This window comes from Candida jiufengensis (genome assembly GCF_024610255.1).
Source record: "Candida jiufengensis strain CBS 10846 chromosome Unknown scaffold8, whole genome shotgun sequence".
Classification (NCBI taxonomy): Eukaryota; Fungi; Ascomycota; class Pichiomycetes; order Serinales; family Debaryomycetaceae; genus Lodderomyces; species Lodderomyces jiufengensis.
In genome coordinates this window covers 160,070-181,994 of record NW_026261555.1, presented here as the reverse complement: position 1 = coordinate 181,994, position 21,925 = coordinate 160,070, and the positions used below count along the sequence as shown (strand labels likewise).

General features: G+C 28.5%; 8 protein-coding genes across 8 annotated transcripts; 4 read left to right on the top strand and 4 right to left on the bottom strand. All coding sequences in view use genetic code 12, as the record gives it.

Moving 5' to 3' along the window:
* Nucleotides 1-430: 430 nt before the first annotated feature.
* On the top strand, nt 431-1,432 carry KGF54_000391 (uncharacterized protein; the record flags this gene model as incomplete). Its single annotated transcript, XM_051764550.1, has 1 exon — nt 431-1,432. One exon carries the CDS (start codon nt 431-433, stop codon nt 1,430-1,432), a length of 1,002 nt encoding a protein of 333 aa, XP_051622382.1.
* A 1,543-nt stretch (nt 1,433-2,975) lies between these two features.
* KGF54_000390 (uncharacterized protein) lies at nt 2,976-4,259 on the bottom strand (the record flags this gene model as incomplete). Its single annotated transcript, XM_051764539.1, has 1 exon — nt 2,976-4,259. One exon carries the CDS (start codon nt 4,257-4,259, stop codon nt 2,976-2,978), a length of 1,284 nt encoding a protein of 427 aa, XP_051622381.1.
* A 6,228-nt stretch (nt 4,260-10,487) lies between these two features.
* Nucleotides 10,488-11,699, top strand: SUN41 (putative glucosidase; the record flags this gene model as incomplete). The annotated part of the gene is made up of 1 exon (XM_051764527.1): nt 10,488-11,699. The coding sequence occupies one exon, from the start codon at nt 10,488-10,490 to the stop codon at nt 11,697-11,699; it is 1,212 nt and encodes a 403-aa protein (XP_051622380.1).
* A 226-nt stretch (nt 11,700-11,925) lies between these two features.
* On the top strand, nt 11,926-13,095 carry KGF54_000388 (uncharacterized protein; the record flags this gene model as incomplete). The annotated part of the gene is made up of 1 exon (XM_051764516.1): nt 11,926-13,095. The coding sequence occupies one exon, from the start codon at nt 11,926-11,928 to the stop codon at nt 13,093-13,095; it is 1,170 nt and encodes a 389-aa protein (XP_051622379.1).
* Nucleotides 13,096-13,448: 353 nt separating this feature from the next.
* Nucleotides 13,449-14,489, top strand: KGF54_000387 (uncharacterized protein; the record flags this gene model as incomplete). Its single annotated transcript, XM_051764505.1, has 1 exon — nt 13,449-14,489. One exon carries the CDS (start codon nt 13,449-13,451, stop codon nt 14,487-14,489), a length of 1,041 nt encoding a protein of 346 aa, XP_051622378.1.
* A 451-nt stretch (nt 14,490-14,940) lies between these two features.
* KGF54_000386 (uncharacterized protein) lies at nt 14,941-17,892 on the bottom strand (the record flags this gene model as incomplete). The annotated part of the gene is made up of 1 exon (XM_051764494.1): nt 14,941-17,892. The coding sequence occupies one exon, from the start codon at nt 17,890-17,892 to the stop codon at nt 14,941-14,943; it is 2,952 nt and encodes a 983-aa protein (XP_051622377.1).
* Nucleotides 17,893-19,088: 1,196 nt separating this feature from the next.
* KGF54_000385 (uncharacterized protein) lies at nt 19,089-19,688 on the bottom strand (the record flags this gene model as incomplete). Its single annotated transcript, XM_051764483.1, has 1 exon — nt 19,089-19,688. One exon carries the CDS (start codon nt 19,686-19,688, stop codon nt 19,089-19,091), a length of 600 nt encoding a protein of 199 aa, XP_051622376.1.
* A 224-nt stretch (nt 19,689-19,912) lies between these two features.
* KGF54_000384 (uncharacterized protein) lies at nt 19,913-21,534 on the bottom strand (the record flags this gene model as incomplete). The annotated part of the gene is made up of 2 exons (XM_051764472.1): nt 19,913-20,085; nt 20,592-21,534. 2 exons carry the CDS (start codon nt 21,532-21,534, stop codon nt 19,913-19,915), a joined length of 1,116 nt encoding a protein of 371 aa, XP_051622375.1.
* Between the last annotated feature and the right edge of the window lie 391 nt (nt 21,535-21,925).

Here is a 21,925-nt window from a genome sequence, read left to right as displayed (position 1 = left end):
ACGTTTAAGATAGCTTGCTTTGTTGTACCTAAATTTGAGAAATAAGGATTTGAGTACACTACCTCAAGTTTCGGTGCAAGAGTTATGTCTTAATTAAATAAAATAGAAAGTTTTGTGAGCACTTTTGTATGGGTTTGTTTTTCTGAAACTAATCTATTTGAGTTTTAACTTCCGAACCATTTGGAATCAAGGAACACTTTTTGAAGGCGTATTTCCCAGCTAGAATTTAATCCCATTCAAAAATCAGTTAAATGAAACGTCCTAACATTGGAAATATTAAAAACTTTCCATTCTTTAAATAAACTTCTCTTATTTTCTACTTAAAAGTTTAAACTTCGTTCAATTCTTTGTACCTGCTAAAATATGTGACAAACAAAATTTTAGGGATAAGTAGTTTATGATCAGTTACAAAACAGACAAGCTTATTACAATGATAGCTTTCAATAATTTACCAATAGAATTAATCGAGAAGATTTTGTTAAAATTAGATCATTTTGACAATATTCCTCAAGCACTAAGACACCAATGGTATTATCATGTCAATATTGATACCACTTTAACTTTAATCATAAAGCACGAATCTAAGAAATTGTATGATCATAAATATAGAATATTTGTGAATTCTGGAGCTCCTAAAAGATTTGATTTTGATTGTAATTTCTTTTTAGCTGATCATGAGAGGTTGATATCGAGAAAGAGCTTGAATCTTTGTCTAGATCTCATAGACTATCTTGAAATTTGGTGTGAAAATGCGCAAGTCAGAGAGTTGTGGTATTTTTATTTATTCACATATCCTTTTTGCTTCAGATTTAATAGCTCGGGCAGAAGAAATGCAACCATTTCGGATTTGGAAACCTTGGAAAAGGAGGATGATATATTTGAGAACGCAAGCAGAGAATACAATTCCAAAGTAATTCAGAATTTAAAAGATAGAATTGGATATTTTGTGGACTTCAAATTCGATAACTTTTTGCAATCCATTTACAGAGGTAAAATATTATTACTTGCATCGTCATTAAGAAATTTCGCAAATCAACTGATAGTCTCTAATTTTGATCCTACTTTTTTGAATTTAAGAATAGTCTATGATGGAAAAACCAAAAGATTACCTATTGATGATGTTAGTGATCATCAATTTGAAAATTTAGTAGCCTTTGAACTTGAATTGTTGGGTAAAGATACAAAAATTGATTCGGAAAGAGACTTAATTGATACTCTTGGTGAAAATACGAAAAGAATAACAATATCGATACCTAAATTAAATGTCCATAATCTTTTGCTGTCATTGAATTACAAGCAATTAAACTACTTATGGATAACGACTAAGATGGAAAGTTATGGAGAGAAAGGTCTGATTAGAAGAAGAGTAAATAAACAACTTATGAAAGACAAAGTTCGTGGTAAAAATTATCATCTAAGGATCATTGATTAAAGCTCACACAATAGAGTAGATTCTTGATATACTTGACAATGAGAATGTTAACTCTTTCTGACAGGTTGCGAAATTAGTAATGTTTGGTAGCTAGGATTTCTAATATATATAATTTTGTTGCAAAAAATATGTTAAATTTATAGTAAACTAATTCATAATTATGGTTTCAATTAATTTACCATTTTACGTATAAGCTCCTCTATTTCAGTCGTTTTGTCATACCGTAATTATTCGCGAGTCTTGGAAGTAGTTGGTAAGTTTTGACGAACTTTGGACATTTAGTTTCACAAGAAATAACAATAATTGATAATAAAAAATTGGCGATGTGACGGTTAAAGATATACAAATTGCGCTGATTGAGTTTGATTATGTAGCCAGAGATATTGATACCTTATCTCAACGGAGATAACCAGTGAACAATCAATCTTTGACAATCAGAATACTGATTGTTTCTTTACGAAATAAATAAATCAGCACAAAAACATTTACATTACACAAACAAAATGCTGTAAAATATTTGTATACATAACCATTTGCACTTAATATCCTTCGGTCAATTGACATAATGCATATCACATTTTAAGGTAGCATGGTTTGAAACCTTGATTTGAACTTACTCGAATTTATCCGTTTCTCGTCGAACCTGGAGACAATGTATCTGCTGTTAAAATAACAGATGAATTTTGAAGCGTAAATGTTTTTCAAGATTTTTTCTTTCTTCAATACTTTACATGTTTATTTTTGGCACCATTTAATGCATTTGAATTGTATAAACGAAAATGGACAAAAGGTTCTACAGCAATATTTACAATAAAAATTGTAGAGGTTGAAATGTATATAAAACATTAAAAATATTAAGTTTATGAATGTATTAAAATTATCTTGAAAAATAAATAAATGCAAAATGATTAATTATATAGTAACTTTTGGTGTTAATAATACAGAAATGCTATGAAAATATGATGTTTTGAATATGAAATTGAATATGAAATTTTGATAATAATTTTATTGAGAACCAAAGAATTGATAATGTGTAAGTTTTATTTGAAAAATGGATGTAACCTCTATGCATCTAAAGGAGTTACGAAAAAAAGAACCAGTCATGCAGCTAACGAGAAGGAAATTATTCCCACGTACATATTTCAAACTCTATCCTGAAATTTCCGTAATTTTAAATTTTTACCTCAAACTGTTAATTGAAATTGAAAATTTTGTAAATCTTGATTTGATTTTTGAATTTAGTTTCAGTAGAGAATGTGTAATTGATCATTCATTGCTTGACTAATTGAGCAAGACTGAATATTTTTTTCACAAACGATGATCTTTTATTTTTCCTTTTTTTCTATTTTTTTTTTTTTTTTTTTGTTTAACTAAAAATTGAATTTTGAATTTGCCACAAAGTTAAATAAAATAAACTTTTTTTTAGTTAAAAATTTTCATAACCGACTTAGTTAAAACATTCATTTACATAATTAGTTGACACCTGTGCACCTTGGAATATGTTAAGTTTCTGCAAGTTTAAAAATAGAACTTTTTGGTTTAATTAATCTTCAATATAAGTACATCTTAAGTTCAAATCTGGTGTTAAAATATGTAGATTTAACCAATCATTTGCCAAAAATCTCATACCACAAGGACAAGTTCCAAAATGATTAATTTTATCATTTAAATTATGTAATTTTTTTATAGATGGATCATCAAATATAAAATGTCTGTTTAATAAATGTTTCTTAAAATCATAAGGTCTATTGAATTTCCCCAGTTTGTGATTACATTGATTTTTGGGGAATTTACAATTAAATCTACTTTCAAATTGATGAGTTCTCATATGTCTAGACATATCTCTTGTAATTTTTTTACCACATATTGAACATTTTTTAAAATCAACAAAATGACTTTCAACTTGTGGTAAAATCATGTGTGTATTTGAATTTATTAATGTAGTCATATCGGGATACTGATTCAAATCTATATTTTGTGGTAATTGTAATCTTGTTGGTAATAAACTTGAAGTTTGATATTGTTGTAACGTTGGTTGTGATTGGTATGAAACTGATTCGGTTTGTTGGTGAGGTAGTAGTGACTGTTTCGGCAACTGCTGATATAATTGAGGTTGAAAGGGTGGTGGTGGAACTTGATATTGCAGAGAATGCTGCTGTATGTCTATTGGTTGTGGTTGTAGTTGCGTTGGTGGTGGATATGGTTGCAATTGTTGGGATTGATGTGGCATTTGATATTGAATCTGATTATTTGTATCACTGAACTGGCTTATTGATGGGATTTGTTGTTTGTTATTTTCAATAAGATTTGATGTCTGAGAATCATTAATATTTTGAGAGGGTAATTGTTGTGGATGTTGAAACATTTGACTCTGATTTTGATTTTGAACGTAAGGTTGAGTTTGGTAAGTGGTTTGATGAAAAGCTGGTAAAAAATACTGAGTTTGACTCGATCTATGATAGTTGTTATGCGTTCTGTTAAGCTGTGGATCTGATATGTTGGTGGTTGAATCGTTTGATGATGTGTTTGTCCCCAAAGAATCATTTCTAGATCTCTGGCGTGATTGAGTTTCTGGTTGAGGTGAAAGAAATTGATGAACTGGTGGTTGAAATTGATATTGTTGTTGATATGAGAAAGCCTGATAATATGGTACATTTATATTATTCGTGAGTTGAAGTTGAGGTTGATATTGTTGATTCTGAGGTTGCAAGGTTTGTGGAATTTTACTTTGAGGTGGTTGCAGTTGCAGTGATAATTGATTTGGTTGTTGCAATTGATCCTGTCGCTGTAAAAATTTGTAATGATTATCATTATCTTTATTATCCATGATATGTCCAACCTCTGCAAAACTACTCCAATTGAATAACGTGGTAAACTAATCCTTGATGTTTTCTTTGAAATTATTACTAGTTCTATGGAATAAAGGATAATTGTGAAACTCTTCTATCTTTTAACTTTTGATGCACAACTTCTATTGTATTGTTTAAATTTAAATTTCTTTCACTTCTGTCAAATGTTTATTGTTATTGATAACCCATAAGATCTAGCGTGTAAATTTGTCTTCAATTATTTCGATTCTTAAGTATGTGATTCAAGTGCTTTGGATTGACTGAAAAAACCTTCAATTCCCGCTTTAGTTTGTACTTTAATGATAATCAAAAATAAAAAAAGATTTAATTCTGGTATAACGAAAATCTCAAGATGTAGTAGATTTCTAAGTGAGAATTGATTGATTTAGTTGTTTAAAAAAATATCTGAAACACAGTAAGCGGTAGTTGATGAGGTCTTAAGTCAATTGGATCTCAAAAAAACGTACATGCAAAATAATATTACAAGGAATTAGATAAATTTTTATAATATAATTAAACTTAAATAATTGAATAATTTTTAGTTAGAAGTAAATAAATAATATGTAAGTTTTATAAAATAGAACAAATTTTGAGATATTATTTAACACAAAAGAAGATTTGTACTGATCATAATCCAAGGTAGATTAGAGTATCGAAGGTTGATGCAAAATGTGTTAAATGATTATATATAGAACAGGTTTCTTTACAAAGCCGATCATTTTTTCATTCGAGAGAAAGTTATGGTAAAAAAAGAAAAGAATTTTAACACATAAGGATATGTAGATTAACTTAATTAAGCAGCTTTTGTACACCTTTAATAGAATTCCGCTAAAATATTCAATATAAAAATCACACAAATAAAATCAATCAAGAGGTCAATGAAAAGTAGAATTGATACCCTAGAATAAATAATCAAAATGTTAGATATAAAAATCGTTGGTAAGCAAGTTTCATAATAATTTGTTAGCGGAGATATTTCTTGTTTCGAGTTTCAGTAATATAAAAAATAATGTTCCTTTGTTTCAAAACAAATTGAAAAATAAATTGACAAAAATAAAAAAAAAAAAAGAAAAAAAAAAATTCGGAAGAAAAAGATTAATTTTTTATTCCTCTTTGCTTTAGCGTGATATAAAAATCAAATGAGTATGTCTGAGATCTCAAAATTTGGTGAAGATACTGCCACTTAAAGCATTAAATTTTCCGATCTGATGTATGAATTCAATAATTAATCTTGTGACCTCAATTTTGTTGTAATTTTTGTTTACCACCAAATTTGAACAAATATCTTGTTGTTTACATTTCCTTCCAGAAATTTCAAGTTAAATTTTTGTGCTTTACTAAGGCATAGTATCACCTCAAAATAATTGAATATTTGATTTTACACCCTATTTTTTGAGAGGCGAATACAAAATGAATTTCATTTGATTCAATTTGCTACATCTTTTTGATACGTTCTGTGGTTATTTTAGTGTATTTTCGAATATTTCGTAGCTTTTGGTTCCTATTTCTTTCCAAATTTGAAAACTTCGATTTTTTGGCAAGTCTCTATCCTTTGAATCGTAAATCAAAAAAAAAATATCATTTAAAGCAAGTTTCAAGAGCAAAGTTTATTTCTTTTTGGTCCCACTTAACTAAAATGTACGGAAAAAAAGAAACGAAAGAAATTTATGTTCCGCGAACGTAAAACTCACCTAAAGAAGAAGTACTACTGTATGTAAGATGGTTATGATATCTTTATTTATTCTAGATACTTTAAATTGTTTAAAACATCTATATAGTATTTTTGTTAAAAAATTTTTATTGAATCTTTCATGAATCAGGGTCTTATACTCTCAACCTTTTATTACCTCGTACATATACTGAGTTTGTACATGTGCATAGGATAGCGGATTAATTTGGAGTTATCACGAATACACAACTTTATTTGAATAGTATAGATTAGACAAAGTTTCAACTCGGTAAGGTAATAGGCGGAAGTATCTTATAGTTTTGTTGTGGGTTCATTAAATTGTTAAACCAATTTGAGAATATTTTGAGAACCACAATACATGTATAACACAAATTGAAACGAATTATCACAAACTTTAATTCAATTTTGTCGCAGTTTAAATCGTACAAAATCAGTCTGAATTAAATGCCTTATAGATTCAAGATCAAACGTACTTGTTCTTTTCCTCCAACTTTTCTTCAAATAGTTTTTTGCTGAGAAAAACTAAGCCAGGAAAATCCTTTTTTAAACAAAATTTTAAAGTCTTATTGTGGATCGAGCATCGACGAAACCGTAAAGTTGATCTTAGCATTTCTATGGCTCAATTTTTCACGTCATGTTTGAATTATAAATCAAAAAATCAAATTGTTTATACACAGCAGCAAAAAACTGATTACACAAAGCGTATTAATATTTTAATTTAAAACATACAACATATATAATATTTAGCGGATAATTTTTACACAATGCAAGGAAAATGAGCTAGCTCAATTGACATAATCTTTATTAACTAAACCTTCTTTTTCTATCATCGGTCTAAGTCATCATTTTGATTCTTCACTACGGTCCGCTGTTTTTCATTTATATTCTTTTGTTTTTTTTTTGGGGAAAAAAACAATCACGTTCAATCTTTTCGAATATAATTCGCCACATTTATTAATAAATTTCTTCTTTTTGAGTAATAGTTATGGTGGTTTTAATTAGCATTTGCCATCTACAGATCATTAGCAATTGGATTGTACTGTAGATTTCTGCATAAAGACTAATTTTGATTTTGCAGTCGAACAAAGTCTCAGGTATCACATCTATCAAAAACCTTAAATATTGCATAAACTAAAAAATATTTAACTTTTTAAAAATATGATATGGCTAAAAAAATTTCCAAGGAGCTAAACATCAATAGTCCTTTAACTTTTGCCTAAAAACAATGAATTTGCTATCTTCACAGGCGTTTATGACTGGTAAACTATTGAAAAGATAGAAAGAGGTTCTACACTGCGTTTAAACAAAAACCTTAAAAAACAAGAGCCTTTGTGTCATATGATATGTGAACTAAAAATTTGACTATTATTGTTGTGTGATCTGCTTAATTTTTTAGTTCAAGTTTAGGCTAATTCATTAAATTTTTCTATGCTTTGTGCTAAATTGAAGCGTTTACGATAATCTTAATTTTGACCTATTTCCTCATATGAAAACGAAAAAGGAAAAAATTTACTTCGCCACAAGATGTGAAATTGATAACAAGGCTGAACCAAAAAAAGAGAAAGTAAAACTTCCATATTGAATATCTAATTTAACAGTCACATAATTTGAACAACTTGTTTATTGAAAAAAAGAACACTTGTGTAATGTAAAGAGCTTTAGCGTAAGATTTTCAATCATAAACTAAATTTGTAGAAAACGTTTCACAAACGATTCAAATATACTTTGCGTCTCTTTGTTTTTCGAGGCGAAAAAGTAGAATGTGATAAGTAATGCAGAAATCGGGATTTTCCATTTAGAAATTTAGGTAATTTACTAAGTGAATTTTTTTAAAAAAATCGTATGATTTTTCAGGGGTAGGATTATTTTTGTTGATAGATCTTCTTTGCTCATTAATCCCGTTAGTGGCTTTTTAATTTGATGTTAATTGTTCTAATTTTGGGAAAACTAAATGGCTAGTGATTTAGTCAGATTTCGATGACCAATGATACCAGATTAAACAAGAATTAGAATTTGGATTCACTTACGTTATTACTCAATTTTCAGAATTACTTTTTTCAACTTTATGTTTGTAATCTGCTAGTTACTATTTAGTATAAAGAAAATTATTAATGTAAAATGTTCTTACTAGTCCGATTGTCGTATTTTTTTATATCTCAGAACATTGATAGTGATTCACGTGATTACGAAATTTGTCAGATAAGTATAATAAAGGTTAACGGTACTTCGGTAGTACGTTGGTTTTGAAAGTTACAATCGTCGATTAAATTTGATTGAAACATTATTATCAATCTGTGAATCTAAACTACAAACATCAAAAGAATTATCAATAAAGTTGAATATTTACGCTGGAAATTATAAAATTTTTGGGGAACCTTAATAAAATCTTGAAATTTTTTTTTTAAACTTAACTTTTTTGAGAGAATTTAAAAAAGTTTCTTAACCTTGTTTGCAGTGTACCACTTTGGTAAAAACTTAAATACTAAGTAATAGAGATAATCTCTCTCCAAAAAGCAATTTTCGTAGTTGTGTTGGTCCTAGAAACTTAGGAGAAAGTGAATTGAATCTACAAATTTCGGTTATGAGATCTAGAACCCTAGATCTTTTTAGATCTATTAAAACACCACTGAAACTTACATGAAAGTACATATATTCTGTTTTATAACGAAATTTTATTTTGTTTTTGTTTGTATCGTCATTTTCTAAATTCGTCCGTAATTGAAATTTTAAAACTTAAATTATATCACGAAACAACGTTGTCTAGTGAAGTTAGTAGGAATTAAGTTTTTACTTAATTTAATATTCATATGTTTTTCGACTAATGAAACAAGCTTTTCGTCAATAGCAAGTTTCAGTATTCTAATGACGACTACAAAAATTATTTATTTTCTCACAAAATTAAGAGTTGACGACCATAATTGCCTATGAACCAATAAATTGATGGTATCAAAATCATCAAAAGATCTAGAACTATTTGACAAGACACCAATCGAGTCTAAAAGGTTTAATCAAATATAATATTCATGGAGTAACTAATTTTATTCAGATTTGTTGATGGAGTGGACCAATTCTGATAATTAATTATTTAAAATAATTTATTATAATGTAAAAATATGTAAACTATGTGAACTGTATATAAAAAAAGTATTAAATTTGGCAGCACTACCAACTGCTTACTAAATTTCAACCAGCAAAAAAAAAAATTAAACGGTGCGAGATTTAGAAAAAGTTTCATTTAATACGAAAACAATTAACAATAAGAATTAAGAATATAATTTAAATTCTAAATTACCAGCATAAATAATAGAATACGAAGATGATGTAATTAATTATATTACTTGATTAAATTTTTAACATGTAAGAATATATCATCAATTCATTGACTCCCGTTGTATATATATATTTGATTGAAATCCGAATCAAATCATTATTATTTCTTTTTTCTGTTATTTTGATTTATATAATACGATTTAAAATCTGATTCAGATCTACTTCAAAAGAGAAACTATTCCAACTACTCACTTCTAGTCATTCGTTTAACAAATTTTTTAATTCTTTTACAAAACAAGTATTAACTAAAGGTATGTATATGTTTCTACGTTGAATTGAAGAAAAAAAAAGATTGAAGAATTGAATTGACGACAGATAGTGACGATCTTTCAATTTTAATTTAGAAATCAATATAAAAAATTCAAAAATATTACATAGTGGTTCAATAGTTAAAGTATTAGCCAATAACAGTTTAAAATCAGAATAATAATAATAAAAGCTTGAAGCTTGCAAAACCAAAAAGCCATTCAATTAGCATACAAAAACTTTAATCTAAAAATATAATAATAAATTATAAATTTAAAGCCAGCTATAAAATTACTAAATAAATCAAAATTCTGGGTATACAATTATGCTATATACAGGAAATTTGCTATTTCTAATTGGTAGTGCATTTGAAACTCGTCACCAAAAAAAAAAAAAATATTGGGATTTTCAAAACACAAAGTCGCGATTTAATAATAATAAATTATTTTTTTAATTTGAAACGAATTCTGTTTTAGAGTTTAATAATTTAATTTATAACACAATTTCAAAACACTAGGTAAAAAATAATAACCCTTTATTATATTTCAACAATGTAACAAGAATTTAAAATTATCATTCAATTTTATTTTTAACTATTAAAGCTTCAAAAAAATAAACAAAAAATACAATAAATTTATTTCCTTTCAATAATTATTTTTATTTTTCCAAAAAATTTTTATATCAACACTCCTTTTCTTCTATCAACTTTAATTTCAAATTCAACTTCACAATCTTTTAATTGATTATTCAAAAATAATTATAATACTAACTAACCTTAAGTCATTCCTTTAATAAAATTTTTTTTATAATTCCTAAGTTTCAAGTTAATATTACAATATTGTCATTCATTCATTCATTCAATTTAATCAATAATAAAATTCATTCATTTATTTTATACCTTAAGTTCTCAATTAAATTACAATCTTTTAATCTTTAAGAAATGAGATTTTCAAAAGCTGTTATTTTAGCTTTTATTACTAGTTCATTAGCTGCTCCCGCTGTTAAACATCAAAACCAAAAAAAAGATGTTGATTGTCAAGATGCCGTATTCCATGGTCATCATAAACATAAAAGAGCAATTGTTTACGATTATGCTTATGTTACTGTTACTGTTGACTCAAATGGTAATCCAGTTACTACTTTAGAGCCAGTCACTTCAACTGAATCAACTGCTGAACAAGAACAATCTAGTTCAACTGCTACTAATGTTTCATCAACTACTAATATTATTCAAAATGATTCATTAACTAATCAACCACAACCAAGTGTTGCTCAATCTAAAGGTACTGTAGCTCCATCTCAACCTACATCAGGTTCATCAAATGGTATTAATGGAGATTTACAAAATTTCCAAAATCCAACTCAAGAATTCCAAGATGGTGTTTATTCATGTGATCATTTCCCAGTAGGTCAAGGTGTTATTGCATTAGATCAATTAGGATTTGGTGGTTGGTCAGGTATTTATAATACTGATACTTCAACTGGTGGTTCTTGTAAAGAAGGTTCTTATTGTTCATACGCTTGTCAAAGTGGTATGTCAAAAACTCAATGGCCAGATGCTCAACCAGCTAATGGTGTTTCAGTTGGTGGTTTAATTTGTAGAGGTGGTAAATTGTATAAAACCAATCAAAGATCAAACTACTTATGTGAATGGGGTATTGATAAAGCTAATGTTGTAAGTGAAATTAGTGATTCAGTTGCTATTTGTAGAACTGATTATCCAGGTACTGAAAATATGGTTATTCCAACAGTTGTTAATGGTGGAGGATCAAATGTTTTAACAGTTGTTGATCAACATACTTATTACACTTGGAGAGGTGGTTCAACTTCAGCTCAATATTATGTAAACAATGCAGGTGTTTCATATCAAGATGGTTGTTTATGGGGTGAACCAGGTTCAGGTGTTGGTAATTGGGCTCCATTGAATTTCGGTGCTGGTTATGCTAATGGTATTGCTTACTTATCATTAATTCCAAATCCAAATAATTATAGTCCATTAAATTTCAATGTTAAAATTGTTGCTGCTGATAGTAATTCAATTGTTAGTGGTTCTTGTGTTTATGAAAATGGTTCTTATAATGGTAATGGTAAAGATGGTTGTACTGTTGGTGTGAGTAGCGGTAAGGCCACTTTTTTACTCCAAAAAATCTAGATAGATGTACTTTGTAGTATCTTGATTGTAGGTTAATTTGGTCAGTTTAATTTGAATTTATGTTAGTAGATTGAAAATTTATAATAGTATTTTAAGTAGTGTAAATCAGTCAAAAAATCATTTACGTTGGGTAAAAAGTAAAAATATTTTCAAACTTTTGCCATCGGATACATATGCCTCATTAGTCAAGTTTTCAGCAACTTTATCCGTTACATTTCCGTGAAGAATGTCAGAGAAATACTTTTTATTGGAAAATCTTAAATATGATGATAAAAGCTTTTACTCAATTTATAGAGGAGATTGCAAAAGCGACACAATTAGAGATGAATACGATAGATTCAATCGTGATATATTAAATGTGAAATCAATTGTAACACAGATCATAGAATTCAATATAAAATACAAAAGAAGTTTGGTACAACATTGGAAATTTATATTGGAAACCATGATGAAACATAATGATTTTTCCAGTGACAAAAATCTTTTTCTTGATGAAGATTTTATCAAAGAAGAATATTACAAAGAACATAAAGCATCACCACCATCATCAAATAAAGAAAAAGACTTTATATCAAGAGTTATTGATCAACTCAAAGGGTTTTATGAATTGGCTTATACCGAAGAAAATGAAATTGATGAAATTGATGTTTACCGGATTTCGGATCCAAATTTGAATTTGAGTAGAGCATTGGTTAGTAGATGTTTGTTATGTCCTGAAAAAGATAAGAAGAAGAAATCCATCAAAACACAAGAAATTTTTAAAAAATTTGAAGATGAATGTTTAAACAAAGTTATGGTCAAAAAAATGATTTATGAAATTAAAGATAAAGGAAGATACATTTCATGTTGGAGACAAATTTTGGAGTTAATGGGTCATAACCTTGATTTTGATATTGAAAAAAATTTAGATGTTAATATTGAATATGTTAAAAAGAATTGGAAAAACAATGCCATTGTATCAAGTCAAGTTAGAGCTAAAATATCCATTGGTCAATTAGAAAACGTTTTCAACATGACTTACAACAACATCAAAACTCAAAAAAGAGCACCATTAAGGGAAATTTCAGTCAATACTAATGTCAGAGCCAATAAAAATTTAAAACGTGTTGGAAGTGATGTCGAATTGCCAGTCAGAAAAAGATCAAATTTCGCTTCAGTTAATCAATCAAATTCAAATGAACCAAGAGATGATCCAATTCAAAATAACAAATTGATTAGATTTTCACAATTACTTGATAAAGTTTATTTGGTTACCAGTAAAAAATATGAAATGGGTATTGAAAAATTGCAAATCTCAATTGATGTAAAACTAAAAATGATTGAAGAAATCAAAGCAATTTTGGATTTTAAAAAACAAGAAGTTTTGGATCTCATTATAAGTGGAATGAGAAATTGAGGTGGTTAAGGTGATGGAGTTAATTTTTTATTTTTCAATTCTTATAAGGGTTCGATTAATCCGGTATTGGTCAGAATTCAACTATCTAAGTTGTGCGCTTGAATTTAAGTTTATTGCTACTTAATTGCTTTTTTATAATTTTATATTTCTATTCAAATATACTTAATTGTTCGTTCAATTTTTGATTTGTAATATCTCTTCGTTAATTTCAAACTTATATTAAATGTTTTGTGAAATTGAAACGAGCGTTGATTTACAAAAAATATTATAAAAGATAAAAAAAATATATACGTTACTTGTTTTTACAACCACATTCAACATCAACAACCAACCCTGATGTCCTAAGAGCCACCATGTCTCGACTTCCTGTTCCATCTGAGGGTTATTATTTGGGCACACCTAATTTAGAGTTCAAGGAGTCCTTTATAGGAAAATACACTATTTATAATACCAACTTATTCACTAAGGAACAAACAGATATATTTGAAAAATTTCAGAAAGAAATTCTTGTTCATCAAGTTCTCCAGAAATTGTTCCAACAGTCATATTATCAAAGAATTAGAAGTTTAAACCTATACAGACAAATATTAATTGCAATGCTTTCGCAACCAAATTTCAATATTAATCAAAAATTTTCCATAGACGAAGCCTACTACAAAAGAATAATTGAAGCCAGAGAAGGAAAATCAGTTATGGATATCGATAAACAATATAGAGCTGCAGTTGGACACATGAAAGAATATTTTGCAGTTGCTTATCTGAAAAACATTGGACAACAAATAAATTTTAATAGGGATGTTGATCAATTGGATCCACTGTATATTTTAAATGAGAACTGTGTATTTGATTTTAATTTGTTAGGTAAATACCACATCCATAATAAATCATTCAAAACTCCCAATGTCAAGCTGGTGTATGAAAAATTTAATAATGATTGCTTGGTGAACGTTGAAGTTTTAAAATTAATCCTCAATTTAAAGTACTTAAATCGAATGAGGAATATTGGAATTTGGAAAAAATTTTTAGTGTTGATTAGCGAAGTTGATCATTATGATGATAGTAAAAATTTAGATTATTATTTAAACATTCAATTTGTTGGAAAAATATTTGCCAGTAGCCAATCATCGGATGACGAATGTATTATAACAGCTTACAATTATTTTGTCCAGATTCTTAACATGGCATATGGGAGCAATATTCCAGTTTTTAGTAGAGAAGATGAGTTGAAACATTTTACAAGCTCCATAAACGATGTTTTAAAAATCCAAGATCTGGAAATTGCTCAAGTTTTTGATAAGTATGATCAAAGTGTCTTTGAAAGTGTCGGGGTTGAGCACAATCATTATATCAAAAGATTTTTGGATGCAAATTTACCATCTTTGTTTAAAGAATGAAATTTCAGTTTAGTCAGTACCATGAGGTCGCATTGTTTTGGCAAGTATTCATATAATTCTTGAGTTGGTGCAAAATTAATGTGGAAGGTGATGCTGGTTGACTAAAGGTGATTGAAATCCCGATTTGTGAATTTTGATCATGGTGCTTTACTTTGAGATTGATATAGAAAGAAGAAGATTTAATTAAATTATTGGAAATAAATGGATGCATAAAGAATGTATATAAAGTTGCAAAATTAGATTGATAAATTCCAAACTAATAATATTAATTTTTTATACTTTAACTTCCACTCTTTTTTTTTTAATTCTACAAATTTCAGAAAGAGTAAGGATCGATTTTCATTCCATGAAGCGAAATACATAACCGAAAATTCGATGCTACTATCAACAAGAGTTTATGAACGTAAAAGAATAATTTATGCCAGTAATTTCCTGCATTTTTCAAAGCTATTTATTTATCGCTAACAAAATTTGGTTGGCCAAATTCTTCCCACCAGCATTTTATTGTTTGAACCTTTCTGAGTTTTCCAAATTTGTCTTGTAATTTTTTTTGAATGAAAGAATAGATTGTTTGATTTTTAACAAAATTCACATTATTTTCATTTGCTGTAAACAAAATCATCGTTTCAAATATAACTGCACCTTCATCTTCTCCTATGTCACCCGGTGTTTCAAAAAAACTGGTATATTTCTGCCGTAATGAATCAATACTTCTTTCTGGAAAATAAGTATTTTTAACTAACTGAAAATCGGGAAATCCATATCTCAAAGTCAATTCGAGAGTAGCGTTGTATAGGATTACCTCTTCTGATCGATCCCATGTCAATCTCATACTTTCTCCATTTACACTTTCATTTACACTTTCATCTAACTTCCCTTGCAAAAACTCTAGCTTTCTTTTTGGAAAAAAAATTTGCTGAATTAGTTCTAAATCTGCTTGACCATCATCTAGCGTAAATTCTTTAGCAACTTTTAACAAAACCAATTCATCAGATTCATTCCATCTCAAAGTTCCACTAGTGTCATGAACTTTAGCATCATAACTATCCTTGATTTCCGTTCTCGAAAGTTCAACAAAACACAAGCCATTAAATTTATAATAAATATGTTTAAGTCTTCCCCATATATGCCTTAATTTGGACACTGATAAATCAAAGGGCGCCATATAATCTTCCCATTTGTATGAATCTGGCTCAGCACCATTCAAAATTTGTGCATTCGCATATGACACTATACTTTTGTGCAATTGATATTGCTCATCACTTGAACTTTGGTTTCCTTCTCCCAAATTAGCTCTAGTTGGTAATACTTCCTCCAATTTGTAATTCATGGAGTCTAAATAAACAGGAAAAATAATACTTTTTTGACTTTCCATTGTATGTAAATCCAAAATCTTTTTGTAATCATCATTTGTATCACCAATATTAATAATTGAGTCCTCAATAAAACTTCTACTAAACATGACTTCAGCATCATTCATTAAAACCTCATTTTGATTTAACGATTGATCTCTTGGAACCAACATCTCTTTTCTAATCAAAACCTTCAAGTGTTTAAAAATGTAATCTGCTTTGAATATGTTTGTTTTGTATTTGGAATTTAATGAAGATGAGATTTTACTATAATTTGATCCAAATTTATTATAAGCTAATGCAATATCCACTGATATATAAACACAATCACCCAATTCGCCAATGATTTCATTCTCAAAGTTTTTAACCATTTTTTTCTTAATAAACTCATCCTTAAATGTAAATTCATAATTATCTTCGTCAAAATCAATATTATCTGATAATTTTAATTTATGTAATAACCAATACAATCTTTGAGTAGTTAGCTTATATGTCTTAGCGGTTGGATCCACATTTTCTAAATCCTTCAAAACATTAGCGAACCTGGTGGAGCCTATCATGTTAACTTCTTGACTAGTTCTTTTGGTAATATAATTCACAATACAAAATGGGAGTGGTTTGTAACCACTATCTTCATCATCACTTTCTCCATCACTATCATCATCATCTAACAACAAATTGTTTTTTCTTCTTTTCTTAGATCTCGGAGTGTGTATGATTTCAATATCTTCATCATCATCTTCATCTTCAACCATTTTTGCTCTTTTACGACCTTTCGGATCTAATAATGTTGTATATGAAGCTGTGTCATCAACTGAATCGACTTTAATTTCCTCTAATTTTTTGTGATCAAATCCAAACATAGTTATATTATCATATTCTAAATTCCTACTCAACTCTTGCTTTGCTGATCCATTCATTTCATATTTTAAACTTAAGTCCTCAGTTTTTAATTGATTAGTTAAGTCATCTTTTTTTGCAGATGCTTTTTCATAATTCTGGGTAGCAATATCCAACTTGGCTTCAAGCTGCTTCTTGACTAACCCATCAGCTTTTCTAATTTTCTTTTTATAATGCTTCATAAGTTTTTCCAGTTGAATCTTTTTTCCACTTACCATGTTTCTGTCATATAAAAGTTTGCTATTTTGAACATTGCTGGAATAATCAATTAATTTTATATTGGAAGTATTATTTGAAATACCAAATCTTTGATATGCATGACTTGAATGTCCGTCGAACATTACTTCAGCAAAATTAAGTAGTTTCACCAACCCTTCTGAAACATACAAAACATCTGGAATAGCAGTTGATGCACCAAAGTTTGTTGCTAATACATTTTTACAAATACCTGTTATTGGAATTAACTTATGATCATCCACAAATTTTTTCAAAACTTTTGAATACCTATACTGATAATTATCTTCATCATTGTTTGCAATAGTCGTTGTATTGAAATTTAAATCAGCAGCAAATATGATATTGCCTTTGTAATGCTCTAAATTTTTTGTTGTTTCTTTTAATTGAGTTAATTTTTGATCACAAAATACTGTATCATAATAACTATTGACAACTTTAATTACATAATCAAAAATTTTTAATTCTAGATCTACACATCTGGTTTTTGATTTGGAATTGGTGAATTGATTTGTGATTTCATTTAATTTCTCAATTTTGGAACTGATTAATTTTGTATTTATGACAATGCAGCATCTTCCAGCATTGAATAATAGATAGTTACTGCTAAATTGGACAACTCTTGAAATTGCTTTTCTTGATTTATTTGACAACTCTTGAAGACATGATATATAATTATTTTCGAAGATATTATTAAAATCCAATTTTTTTTTACTTCCCACATTCTTTGCAAATATATACAAGGTTTCATCTGCTGCTAATGAATCAAGATCTGCCATCTGGTGATGTGGTAGGTTTAAATCTTTCATTTTTGATTTAGTTGTAAATCTTCTGTTTTTCATTGAATTGGTGAAACTTGACAATTGTTCAATGATGGTAGTGATGGGTACCTTGTCTTTCATCTTTTTGTTTTTCATTGTTAGAGTTGATTTGATTTTGATGGAATATACATTAAATTAAATTAACGGGAGGCTAAAGATGTTCTTGATTTATGTGAATAAGTATTTGAAAAGTGATAGTGAATTTGTATTGAATTTATTGATGTAATGTTGGTGGCCAAATTCGATAAAGACTAGTTACGAATTAATGGCTGTTTGTAAGTGGTAAGTATGAATTATCGATTAAAATTTAGAATTCAATAAATAATACGCGATTCGTAAGTTTCTAGAATTATGAGAAAAAAATTCATATAAGAGGAACCATTTATATCAGTTTCTACTGATAGGTTTAATAGAGCAAATAAGTATAATTTGATCTTTATGCGTTTGGTTTATAGGTATAGTCAAGCTCATTACGGGGGGTAATGAAGTGAATTTGGCATTTGTTTTGTTACAGGTCACTTTTGGTTGCAAAAAAAAAAAAAAACGCTAGACGAGCAAAACGAGCACGTGACCTTATAACCACTCACATTGAAAACCCCACAAAAAATTGAGTTAGTTGATCCTAGTATTGAGTTTGTCAATCTTAAGAGTTTGCGATTATGATTCAATTCATTATTTTAAATTTGTTCCATTAAGTGTGAATTTTATCATGTTGAAATATTTTCATACCTCAAAGTATAAAATTAGCCCCTTTCATTGTAAACTCCTAATTGAGTAATAAAGAATGAGAAATATCTGAAACACTTGTAATTGAGATTAATTAACAACACAGTTAAATATTCAGATAATAAATTCTCGTGTAAAACTTTAATTTAGAAAAATTGTGTGTGAAACTACAAAATTAATTAGATTAATGTCAAGTAAAAAAGTAACTTTGCATACATAGCTTTAATAAAGTTAGAGCATTTTGACTTCGGAACTTTTGATTTCAATTAAAATACATGAAAGTTGCAAGAAAATCTCACTTTGGTAATTAGAAATTACAGACTAAAACTGGGAATTACGAAAGATCTATAAAGTAGCATTTTTAGCATATCTCCATATATTGTTAGTATACAATGATAATTCACTCTATATATTAATTTGAGCTGGTTTTAAAGCGTTTTGCAATTGACATAAAAAATCAACGTATCCTATTTTTTTTTTTTTTTTGATTAAGAATAAAAAACCCCTAAGTTCAGCTTTAAAATAATAGTTTGAATTAGTGATTGAAAATAATGAATAATTAAAAATTAATCAAGTTGTGAAATACATTTATTAAGAGCAACTTTGACTTTTAATGTTTCTGCAACTTCTTTCCATTGCTCCAGCTCGAAATAATTTGCTCCAAAAGTACTTTTAACACATAAGTAATTTAATTTGTTGATAGCTGTACTCAAGTGCTCTAAATTTAGTTCTGGAACAAAAAGTGTAATCCTTCTGATTTGGTCGCCAAGAATTTGAATTAACTGCTCTACTGTATCTATTGGTTGGGTTACAGAATACAATTCAAAACCAATCAAGCGTTTAAATGTTTCAGTACTAATAAATTCAACAGGAAATATATCAAGTTGTTTGTCATCAATTATATGAATTTTTAAAAATGTTGGATTAAAATTGGTCGTTGCAGTCGTTGTAAATTTTTCCAATGCAGTCGGTGTCATGTATAATTCTGCTGAGTACAAAATGCTGACTAAATATATCTGATTATGATGATTGAAAGATGAGGGTAAATTCTTAGACAAATACTCAGTTATTACTTGGTCTTGGCTATTATGAATATCCCATTCCTCCAAAAATTCCAAGGAACTCACACTAGTTAATTTTACCCCCGTTATTGATCGTTCGTACATATATTTGGATACAATATGGATATCTGTATAAAAATGCTTGCCATTGTGCTTTTGCAAATTTACGTCCTGGCCAAACTTGAAAATACTGGAAAAGTGAATCAAATTTGTGGGAATAACCTCTCAACCGAGGTAACTGCTGATAATCAATAATACAATAATTATCACCAAAATCAAGATCGTTGTAGCCAAAATTGACATAAATCTTATACCACCTCTTTTGCAAATCACGTAACTCGTATTGATGCAAATAGCGCATAGTTGTCTCTATATTCATGATGTAAAAACAATTGATGTCTAATATTTGCCGGAGTATAATATAAATCCCATTCATCTAATTCGTTTAAAATCTTTTCAAGTAATTCCAAGGGTAAATCACTAAATTTTGTCATTGACTCAGCTTGTTTCTTTTTTGTGTATACTGATGACAATGTGAATTGAAAAAAAAATCTGATCCTTGAAATGGATTTAAGCTTTTAAGAAATTGCAAGAATTTCATAAATAGCTAATAAAGTCAAACCTAAGTTCATATAGACGATTGCGAAGTTACGTTAATATTTTGTTCTCGTCTCCAAGCAAACCAATTGTCCTCTCATTGAGATCTACTTGCATTCGTCATGACAGTTTATTGCGTTAAAGAATATGGAATACTATTATTGATTGTTTCAGATTTGTAATTCAGGGGGGGTTGATTTTTGAGGGGTAATAACATAAGTCTTAGTAAATTTCTCTACTGCTTTGACTACATTTACGTGTACATTGTACTTCCAAACCAAAGGTTTCATGTTTATTATTAATAATTGATGGAATGTATATATATCAAAAATTATACACGGCTTTGATAATGCAACAATCAATGAATTGAGTAATTATTATCTCGAATTTTACCTCTCAAATTTATCTTACTTTCCCGTATTGCACCAATTCTATCTTTACCTTGAACCTTAACGGTAGTTCGAACTTTTAGAAAATTTAGACGATTTATCGCTTTTGTTAGCTCGGCTATATCTAATATGGAAATCTCTATGGTAACCCTTCTAATATCGGGGCCAAGTTTCTTAATCAATCTTTGGGCTGAATTGACACTAGTTTCTTCTCCTAAAAAATACAATTCAAAAACCACTAAGCTAGGAAATTCTTTGATGCAAATGATATCAACAGGTAGAATGTCAATTGTTTTATCGTTTACTACAGTAATTTTCAAAATCGCTGGGTTAAACTTCCCTTCCGTTATGGAAGTAAACATTTGTAAAGTAGATGGTATCATCAATAACTCTGCTAAATGTAATTTCTCAGTAAATCTGCAAATCATATTATGGCGTTTAAAAGATGAATATGGAATCTTTGACAAAAAATCTGTAATAAACAGGTGATTTAATTTGTTATAAAAATTCCATTTTTTGGCAATCGTCAAAGATTTCAAACAAAATAAATGGACCCCTTTCCTTGAATGCATATACAAAAATTTTATGCAAAATGGATAGCTGTATAAATAAATTTGCCAATCTTTCCTAGTTGATGTTTTCCCTGGCCAGATTTGGAAATATTGAAATAATGATTTGAATTCTGGTGGAGTGTATTTCAATTGAAGCAATTGGTTGTGGTCAATGACGAAATAATTGTCACTCAAAATCACATTTCCTTGACCAAAATTGATAAATATCCTATAATTTCTTTTTATTATATCTATTTTCTCGATGCTGTCTAACAACTTCAAGACTATTTTCAAACTAATATGGTAATAAAACTGTTGTCGAATAGTTTTTGGGATTTTAACTATATCTTGAGCCTCGAGTTCAAGAATAATCTTTTCAATCAACTCTCCTGGTAAGTCATTAAATTTTGCCATACTACCAATTTTCTTTCACCATAAATTAACTGTAGAAAATTTGGTTTATAATGCAATTGATCCTATAATTTAGTCCATTTTATCATTTTCAAAAATTAAGGGAGTTCTAAAAGCTTAAACCTTAATTTGTTGTCGAATCAATTTTAGGAAATAAATTACTTGTGTTTTAGATAAGAGGCTAGGAAATATACTTGCATAAGAATTTAAATATTTCAGGTTTAATGTCTCTATTTATGTGACGACTAGATGTTGTTTAAATGTGTCTCACGTTGAGCTCGCATTTATTCATTCATTTGCTTAAATTTAAAGCATTACTTACATTAAGATTGTTGTCAGCCCTCAAATTTTTAGTTTATCACCTTCACCTGATAATTATAACCTTTATTGGAAC